Consider the following 10,659-nt stretch of genomic DNA (forward strand, 5'->3'; position numbering starts at 1 on the left):
TTAGTAGCATAACATTTCCATATAGGCCTAGGGCAGGGAATATGTCCCAATATCTCCCCAGCCATACAGAACCTAGGACGCTTCATTATAACTTATCTTCCTGGCAACAGACATTGTGTGCCATATAATACTATCAGGGGGAGAGAAAAATCTGGTAAAGGTTTAAATAGTGGCAGGTGTATAGCCTACATGTTAACGTACGTAAGTGCTACGTCAGCCGTAGTTTGTTTGATGCCACCCATTTTGATTCAGTTATGAGTAAACCCAGACTGAAGACTTCCGTGGTAACCAGACTACATCTGAATCCACACGGATCTGGTGCAGCCGGGAGTTCAAGATGTTGGAAAGTTATACCGTTGCCATGGTTTCAACGACACAGCACTGTCATCATTGGTGGATGTCTTCCATTAGGGCCTCCGCCTCTGTAACACACACACACACACACACACACACACACACACACACACACACACACACACACACACACACACACACACACACACACACACACACACACACACACACACACAGTAGCCTGAAGTATAAAGATGTCAGTTATGCAAGACAATAAATTGCACACCCTGACAAAGTATGGTCATCTTAACTCACAAGCATTAGTGATTAGCCGTTACAAGCCGTTTTGGAAATCTGCATCTTATGACATAAGGGGCAGAAAGTGGGCATGTCCACCTTGATGTGCGCTGGATAGATCAGTTTATCAGCCTACCTAGTGGAATGTAGCAAACGTTGCTCATCTATCCGTCACACATCTAGGTGGACACGCACAATCACACCACACCTGTTGGCATGTCATGGCACCTTTAAAGACATCTTGTTTATCATATATAATGATGGTGTAACCCAGCTGTATTTTCAGTCAGCTAATCCTTTCATGTAGTATCATTGTTATTGGTGTGTGTGTTTATTTAAGTGTTACGACCATTTTTCTTTTTTATGTTACGTATGTTTACGTTGATGTTTTATCGATGTTTTATCGTTTCCTTGGAGATAGTTAAGCGGACTGAAACGCATCGTACTTCATCATAACGAAAATAATTTGGATTGATAGTAAATTGCTATCACAACCCTGAGTTCTGTTTATTGGTTACAATGGCAATGACATAAATCTCAAACAGAGTCAAGGAGTGAGTGTTGGTGTGTCATTCATATAATGAGCGCCAATAAGGCCGATGCTGAATAGAGGATTTTAGGAAGGAAGAGGATTAGAGGAAATAGCCTTGTTGGTCTTGTTGACTTCTCGCGATAGGCGAAGGTATGAATGATACTAAATATTTAGTAAAACTATTATTAAGGCCACTCAATCCTCAAAGATATGCTCGTTTCGTCCAATTACACGATTTGACCAAATGTACCTTGAGTCACATTACAACCTGTGCGTTGACTTCTATAGTTGTTGTTTTTTGCACCTGAAGCACATCTAGTCATCAAGTACTTGAAGTCATGTGAAACTGTGTGCACAGAGTGGGACGTCACATCCCAAACACTCGCTCCACTGCAGGAACAGAAGATCCGCGCACTATGAATAAATAGCTAAATCCTCATGTGCGGTCACACTTTGAAGTGGTTGTAGGCTATAGACATGTATCCTATCCTATGTTTATGAGTAGCTGAAAGTAAAGCAAACCTTTAAGAAGAGCAACGCTGAAGAAACGGCCACGGTCTGGGCAGATTTAAACCAAGTGAACATGAATCAAGAATGACCAATGGTAAGTGGCTACCACATGGCCTAGCTATACACCTTTACTAATACTTGCGATTAAAGTTCAAACTCGCGTCAAGATCAATGCAATCTTAGCGACATTTCTAAGAGTGAGTGACTATTAATAGTGTTGTATATTATAGTAAATATGAACAAGTCCCCAAACGTACCATCTGACTGCGCGTCTCCCGGTACTTCCAGGCTATGTAGTAGCCTCAGACACTGGCTGCATTTTAAACGTCCTCCTTATTTATCGTCTCCCAGACACTAATACGGAAACTGAAAATAAAGGATTTAGCGGAATAAGCAAAAAGGCTTGGTCGCGTTTACAGGAATTTGGATTATACCCGCCATTCCTGTTATTCATTGTGTTCAAACTCAAATCGTTTTTCATTGATAAATAATGTTAATAGGCTATTCGATTTTTTCAAACATAATGATTGATATCCACGGACCTTAGACTTAGTTAGTGATTCGTAGGCCGGTTTTTACCAACAAGTGTCTAATGTTAAACCAACGTACTCTCAGACACTTGCAGGCTGGAGCAGATATGCCCATGAGTTATAAACTGAAATGATGAGTGTCATACTGTAGGCCACTCCTGTATGAACATTGATCTTAGATTTCTTCTCTATCTATCCCTCTTTACACCATCTTACACACACACACACACACACACACACACACACACACACACACACACACACACACACACACACACACACACACACACACACACACACACACAGCCTCTTATCTGCATCATTCTTCTTTCTCCTCTGCTTCTTCCTGTAGTCTCCTCCTGTTACAGCCACAACAATTTGGAGGACATTGCGTATGACTACAAAAGCCTTGTGAAGGTTTATCTCGACAACGCTGACACGTATTTGAGGGTAAGACACATGCTGGTTTCATAGACCTTATTCATTAAGCGGCCTAAAAGCTAAGGATGTGGGGAACTGAATGCAGAAATCCACATTAGGTTATAGCTTTAACACTGCCTCTGTTCGGTTTGATTCAGAATGTCCGGCAGCCGGGACCAGGGTTCTTCTAACCTGTCGGATCTCCTCTCAGAGTTCGACAAATAACAGAACTAAAGACGACAATTAGGCGGGTTTAGTTGTGTCAATATGTTTGCACATTTTCTTAAAGGGACACTTCACACATTTGCATTAAGCTTTGTATCGTTAGAAACCCAGTTATATTTTTGAATGGTCGTGCATCATTCCCTCATTTTCCCCTGAGACGGGAGAGATCCGTATCTACCTCTAACACTTCCTGCTTTAAATGACGCTAAACAACGATTTTTGCATCATTTAAAGCAGGAAGTGTAAGAGGGGGGGGGGGGGCTCTAAAAAACTACAAGCACTAGTTCCTAATTTTCAAACCCGCCTATAGACTGCCTAGTTCCCTCGGTCAAATGTCTATCGGAAGTAACATGGGGTTTTTGAATGATCGTACATAGCAAACTCTAGGTGGCGAAGAAGTAAAAGCTGCGTCACGTTTTGAACTACACACATTGTCTGTGCCGTTAAAATAGCATTTATAATCGTTTACTACTTTAACGGCACAGACAATCCAAAAAGCCAGTCGAAACTAGATGGAAAATGTGTGTAGTTCAAAATGTGACGCAGCTTTTACTTCTTCGCCACCTGCAGAGTTTATGTAAGATCATTCAAAAACCCCATGTTATTTCCCATAGTCATTTGACCGAGGGAACCGGAGCCTCGGTGGCGGGACTTATTCTTCAGAGGTCTATAGGGGTTGGGACCCACTTACGCTACAGACCAATCACAGATCAGTGCCAGTGGGTGGGACTCCCACCCAGTGGGTGCCAGTGGGTGGGAGAGTACACCGGTGTGAATTTGTGCTAAGGTATGGATTTACCGTGTGACCGGTAGATCTCATGAGCGCTAAAGAAGCATGATAATAAGAGAGACTTCAGAGAGTCAAAGCCAAAGTTTCTTCCCCCAATTCCTTCTCCACCATGGCCGAGAATCAATAACATGGCCAGCAATCTATTTAGATTGCTGAAAAAGCACATCATCCACTGTGGACGGTTTTAGTTGACTCCTCCGCTCCTGAATAACATATCCAGCACCAGAGAAGTCTCGCTCACAATCACAAAAAAACCCGCAACCGACCCACACTGTTCAGGCGTCCGATCCGACCCCCACCCGTGTCCGACACAGTACATTATTTTTCACCTGTTTCATCCGAATTGTGCAGTCACCTGTCTGGTACCCGAACCCGTGCAGGATTGGCCGAGATAACCCTCACTACGAGTCTTTACTTGTTGTGGAAGTACCAGAGACGTTCGAGAACCCGACGCAGTCTTTAATTCATAATATCATCCAGAGGCGCACAGCGCTTTTGGCTGGGATATTATATTATATCATATTTAGATATAGAGCTCCGGCGTCCGCAAATGGCAACAATTACTTTCTCCTCCTGCTGCGATTCACTCTGGACTGCAGGGAGAGAACGCTGATTGGCTGTTATATTACATTCCTCAGGGAGTGAACGCTGATTGGCTGTTATGTTACGTCTCTCAGGGAGTTAACGCTGATTGGCATTGTGGGAGTTGTCGTCTTCAATCCACAAGGGCCAAAAAGTCACTGTGCCTTTTCTCAGTCAAGAAGGCACCAAATTAGACATTTATGTTACTATTCAACTACATATATGACCCACTTTCAATACGGATTCATGTTCTCACCGGTGAAACGCTCCTTTTAAGTCATGTGTTGACTTGAGCTATTGTACTACGTAAGGAAAATAATGAAGTGAGGCCTGAGTTTAAATCCATTTGATTTAGTACAGTCTCACACACACACCTCTCTAGCACTGCTGCAATCAGCCTCTCTGTCTTGTTGCTCCTGCTTGGGTATGCATGTGCCAGTGGTTCACAAGAAGGCATGTAGAGAGTAGGTTTACTTCTGATGGCTTTAACCTTTTTTTGTACTGAGTACATTACTTAATGTAGAAGAGAAGGTATAGATGAATGCTATATATTTTTGGAAATTATTATAGAGATAAACATTGTTGGCATTTAAAATCAGGCCTATATACTGTATAGGTGTAGTGCATGTATAGTATCTGGATGTAGTAGTACTTAACGCATCACTTTTATCTTCTAGGAAAGCAATATAAGTATAGACTGCCAAGAGTCGACACCTAAACCACGAAACCAGGTATAGATATCGTTCATCATGTTGTACTCCTTGGTTGAAACTTGGACAACACAACTCCCAGCTTATCAATCTTTCGAAGCCATTGGTTACAATACCATGGATATAATCAGCAATATTTAAGAATTCTTCAATGGCATTGTGCAGTCTTGAAGAGCACAACATAAACCTCCTAGCCTAGCTATGTCATCTGTAAAATTGTAAAATGGGTGGGTTTCACTATTATTTTATCCATAGCCCATTTACTATCTGAGTAAACCAGGATTTCCAGAAATGTTGAGCAATGTTAACTGACAACTTAAATATTTACTTAAATCAGGCTAAATTATTCCTATAGCCTGAGTTGGACATCTTTGTTCTTAGTTAGTATATTTGTAGTGTAACTTTCATTGGGTTAATTATTTATTGTGTTTTCGACAGACTAGGCAACGCACCATTAAGGACATAGTCTGCAAAATGCAGCGATGGCAGGTGTCCTTCACAGACAAGCTGGTGGACGTGGTCCTGAGCACGGGGAGCTGCCAATGTCCCGTTCGCACGGTGAGAGGCCACTCATAGCCTGCTTTCGGACGAAGGCCACAGCCCCTACGAGGGTTGTGAGGAAAATTCACCTAAACTGGATTATTTAATGGGATCTGGCTGCGTGAGGATAGATTTCCACATCCATATTCATAATAAGCAGATTCAGTTCCAGCCCCCTAAGCCCAGACTTCAGCTAATATAAATATATACATGTTTGCATTTATTTCTATTAGCTGCACTCTGTCCCAGCCCCCACAAACTATTCATATGTGCAATCAAATAGTATGATGTGGAATAGATCTGATTGATATACTCAATCTATCCCTGACTGCTGGAGACATCATGTGATGTGGATTAGTTAGAAACAATGTTCCCTTGAAAGGGACCGCATGCTCATAGTAACCTCAGGTATTTCGGTGAGTAAAGCTCTGTCATTGTCACCTTGGGGGAATGGAGTTGTGCAGTGTGGTTCTCTGCGGTTATTCGCACCGAAACGCCAACCTGATTATCCGGATGGTCCCACAAGACTAGCTGAGAGCTGATCATCAAATGATAGACCAAACTAAAAAGACACAACATATCTCTGCCCTGGCAGTTGAACAGGACATTGAGAACATTAAGGTTAAGTAACTGACTCATAGTTTGATCCCTTTCTGTCCTAACATAATAACAACCAACGTAGTTGGAAGACCCTGTTTTCCCTTGGTGCCTCCACCTCTCGAGATGTCTTATCAGCAATTCTCTCCAATATATATCCACAGTGTCTTAACGTTGCACGGCTAAATGTAACTCTTAGTCGAAGGTCTCTATCAGTCACCATACCCAGCATACCCTGACCCAGCATGCTCTTCCATGTTGCTCTGCCACAGCCCTGACACGTCCAGGGACAGGAGAAGGGGGGAAAGGCTGTCGGGTCCTGGTTACTATTTTTAGCTAAGACAACAGACAGAAACAACAGAATATTACATGGTTCAAATATTTGGTTTTGCATTGTCATTGTTTTCTTTTCCAGATAAAATAACATTTATGTAAATGGTTTTAAATATTAAATATTTCTAGTTCTTTGTTGCTTATTCTATTGAGGTGTATACTGTTTATCTGAAAGGCTTCCAGAGAATAAGTGGAAACTATTTCTTTGACTTTTTAACTTACTCGACTCAATTTGGCGTTACCTGATACTATTTTTGATGATTGATTTTTAGATAGTAGATGATAGATGTCCCACTGACTGCCTAATGATGCATAGCCATGGACAAATCACTCAGTGTGTAGTAGAATGGTGGGATAACGTTCACTGGGATATTTACTGTATTAGAATAAGTTATGTGGAATCAGATGCACAAAAGTTCAAGTTGGGGTCAGAACATTTCGGTTTGGACCCCAGAACCGAAAATAGAAATGACCAAAATGGGATGAGAACCAAGGCCCTATAAGCTTTTGACCTAATGTGACCTAGTCCTCAAACTCACAAATATCCGCAACACTTTGTATGTGTCATTCCCATTACAGGGCCTCATTCATTAATTTCCCACATCTCAGTTTATTGTCAAGGATAATAATTGGCTGGAATGTTGGCAGGCAGGGTGGAATACGTTGCATTTCCTGGTTGCTGAGCAGCCTGTGACTCATTGGATTTGCAACCTGCCCACTCCCTTAGTGCAGCCACCCTTTTTTTGTGCCAATCAAAGCAGCACAGTCTTTTACATGGTGCAGTGCTTTACATAGCACAGTGCTTTGCTACTATGATTGTATGATCCCATCAGTGCATTAAGAACAGACTAGGCCTGGGCAATATGGCTGAAAGACAGATCACGATATAACTCGATAACTATTGATAACTATTTATCATTTTAATGACCTAAAAACTAGGAGACTAGGAATTACCATGCTGGATTTAAACACTGCTATTTAACACGTAATATGACCATCCACTGTTCACTGTTCTTCATTGATAAATACTCCAATGTCGATACAATGAATAACACTCAAATATTGTAAATAAGTATGGAACTGTGTTTGTGTAACAAACCCAGCTGCTAGATTCGGTGGTCCAGTCTCTTATCAATATATATTGAACATGTTTTATATTGATATTGATCAAAAGTCTATCACGATACGATAATTTATTGTTTTATTGCCCAGGCCTAGAACGGACAATAACTAATGATGGAAAATAATGGGTAAATAATAATTAGAGTTACTTGCATGTATGACGTTCGTTATTTGTGTCAAAATCTTTTGCGGTTCTTCGAGAATATCGTAAGTTGATAAAAAGAACAATAAAATGGTTCCATTATTGGAAGGTGGTTTATTCCTTGCACAACTAACACTGCCCTGGTCTTTTGGTTACGCTTCAATGTCAACCCGTATATTCTTATATAAAATGATAATAATAACAATGTGTTTGTGTCCTGTTTACTCTCCACTGTCCAGACCCAAGCATCCAGACAGTCGAAGCGCCGGAGAAAAAATCTATGCAAAGTCAAGTACCTCCTGACTTCCTTGAGGAACATCTACGAGAATGTGTATACAAAGAGTCAGCTCACCGCAACTCTGAGGTAGCGACCTCTGTAATGACTTTGTGAGAATCTTCCTGTCTTATATAAGCTAAGCAACAGTTCTCAGAAGAGGAAACTGGAAATTGCTTTAGCTATCCTGTCAAATGGCTTTGTTACCCACTTGCTGTCGTGTGTGTGTGTGGAGAGGGCAGCTGCAGGGTAGCCTTTTAAAAACAAGCGACATCACTTCATTACAAATGAATATACTAACTTCAAGTGAATGTATTGAGTGACTTTCAGTGAGTAGCCGAAGGAATTTCGAAAAGTCGTGTCTATATCAAGATGGGAAATGATGTAGCAGTTTCTTGAGGACACTTTTGCACATTTACTTTCGCTTTATGCACCTTTGCACATTTACTTTCGCTTTGTTCAGAGAGGAACACTAAGGCAAGTCGGGGCACGTGTGGATCTGCCAAATGTAACTACTGCGTTGTTATTTGCTTGAGGATCTATGCCAATGCCAAACATTGATGCTTTTCTCACTTATTCAGTGTTAAAATATTTAGTTTTTAGGTTAAGTGCACATTCTGCCATGGGTGAGCATGCAGTTGGATGCAACTTCAGATGATCATGTCTTGGTATTTGTTTTTGTGCTTGATTAATTAACTGATTAATGATGCCTTTCTGTGCAGATATTGATCGATTTTACGCCGTCTAAGAACGGCATGAAAATGGCTTTAAGAGTGTGTAGTACTTAAGATGTATTTATATACTTTCAAATAATTTACTTGTGTTAAACAGGTAAGTAATGCAGGACAAAACTGTTATTTGAAAATACACGATTCAATCTGATTCGATCATGCAAAAGTAATAAAACATAACCTCAGTTTGCCAGCTGTTAGCCCAGAGGTTAATAGGGAAATATGACTTTTGTAACCTGTTCAATTCAAGCAATATGTAAATATAATTTTGAAAACTAGCTAAAAGCATTGATACCTACACTTCGAATAAATATGAAAGCTTTTATGTGCATTCTGAAATTAAAGTAACATTCTGCTTAAGTATGTTTAGAAGCAAGTTAACAGTGTACTTTAAATAGATAAAGACTGAATGAACCAACAAGGTCAAAAGTCATTGGTCATTCAAGGAATCTTTCATCTGTCATAAACTCCATAAATCTCTTCATTCATTCCACTCTTCCTTCAAGGGCTGTACATAGCAATGTACACTATAAGCTATGCATACAAAACCAAGCAACTTTTACCCTTGATTCCATGTGTACGTGCATACATTTATTTTCATGTGCATTGCATAGCTCAAATATTAACACACTAAACATGATGTACATTTTCTTTTGTTCAGGGTGTTTTATTATTGATGAATGTACAGGAATAATTGCATGACCTTACTGTTATATATGAAGCACAGTGAACAGCTTTTGGGGAGTGTTTGGTTATGTGCAGAAGGATATGGGAGGAGGGATGACAGGCAAATGACAACGGCAAATGATGCCTAAACAGGGTGACTAAACCATTAACAGCATTGGGTTTTCTTTTCCTTCAGGCCCTCTTCATTCTTCACAAATACTACTTAAAGTCCACAAGAAATTCATAATGAAACATCTTTTCTTGTTTGCAATCTTGAACAAAAAATTATAAATTTGAAAAAGAATCACAAAATGTTATGTATTTTCAATGCAATCAGTTTCACACTCCCTTGCTATCGTTCTGCCACCTGTAATTTTCCATCTTTCTGAATGTTTTCCACCCTTAAACCACATCGTCACATCCTTGTCCACATGAACGCAAAAAAGTAAATGAATGTGTCATGACATAGCACTTAAAGTCCTTAAAGACATAGCACTAGCCCTGCCAGAACGATGAGGTTGGAGTCCTTAAAGACGTAGCACTAGCATGTAGCACTAGCCCTGTCTTAATGTTGAGGTTGAAGTCCTTAAAGACATTTATATTATTAGGTATGCAATGCAAATCAGGAACAAAAGATTTGGGCCATTGGATCATTTAATTGTAAACACTTGTTTCCTTCAATACTGATTTAGGTGAAAGTGTGTTTATTATTGTGATGTTTGGCATTGTGCAAAAGGGTGTCATACAAACTAAAACTCACCACATACACCAAATAAAATAGTCTTCACAGAGAAGAACATGAAAATAAATAACCCACCTAAATTGCTTGAAATTGGCAGCACATAATGGGAAGTTAGCTAATTGAGATATGCTACAATTCCATACAAACTGTAGAAGCTTAACATGAAAAACGCTCAAAGCGAAAATATTTTCACGTATCACTGACAAATACCAGTGGCGTCTTTAGACAGTCATTATGAACCAGGAAAGGTTTTAAACAAACAGTACTACAGATAACGCTGTGTCAATTTCTTACAGTTAAAAGTGGTCAGTGGTCGAACGCAGTTCACTTCAACGGGAACCTATTCTTCTAGTGAGGAGGACAGGGCCCGGTCTAAGTTTACGGGGAATTGATTCACGACTCATCCTCCCTCGTCTGCAACCCCTGGGGAATTGCAGTGGTCCCTTGCCTTTGCTGCATTACTCTGGAGGAATCCACCGGACAAATCACACACCGACACGAGAGAAAGGGAGGGCAGGGCGGGGAGGCATCTAGCGTTCTGATACAAAGTCCTCCGCAGCGGCAACGACGGAAGTACTCACACTCTGCTAAGCCTCTCCTCATTAGCGGAACAGCTTAGGTG

At 40.6% G+C, this 10,659-nt stretch overlaps 1 protein-coding gene across 4 annotated transcripts; it reads left to right on the top strand.

The window, feature by feature from the left end:
* Positions 1 to 649: 649 nt before the first annotated feature.
* On the top strand, positions 650 to 8,004 carry LOC311355544 (uncharacterized protein). 4 transcript variants are annotated; one of them, XM_084475308.1, is made up of 5 exons: positions 650 to 1,727; positions 2,470 to 2,613; positions 4,858 to 4,911; positions 5,329 to 5,448; positions 7,864 to 8,004. In XM_084475308.1, exons 1-5 carry the CDS (start codon positions 1,725 to 1,727, stop codon positions 7,990 to 7,992), a joined length of 450 nt encoding a protein of 149 aa, XP_084331434.1. In that variant the 5' UTR covers positions 650 to 1,724; the 3' UTR covers positions 7,993 to 8,004. The 4 variants fall into 4 exon arrangements, with proteins under 4 accessions (XP_084331434.1, XP_084331435.1, XP_084331436.1 ...); XM_084475309.1 differs by having other exon boundaries at positions 2,516 to 2,613; XM_084475310.1 differs by lacking the exon at positions 4,858 to 4,911.
* Positions 8,005 to 10,659: the final 2,655 nt, after the last annotated feature.

The sequence above is a fragment of the Micromesistius poutassou genome (assembly GCF_964030765.1).
Source record: "Micromesistius poutassou genome assembly, chromosome: 11".
Taxonomy (NCBI): domain Eukaryota; kingdom Metazoa; phylum Chordata; class Actinopteri; order Gadiformes; family Gadidae; genus Micromesistius; species Micromesistius poutassou.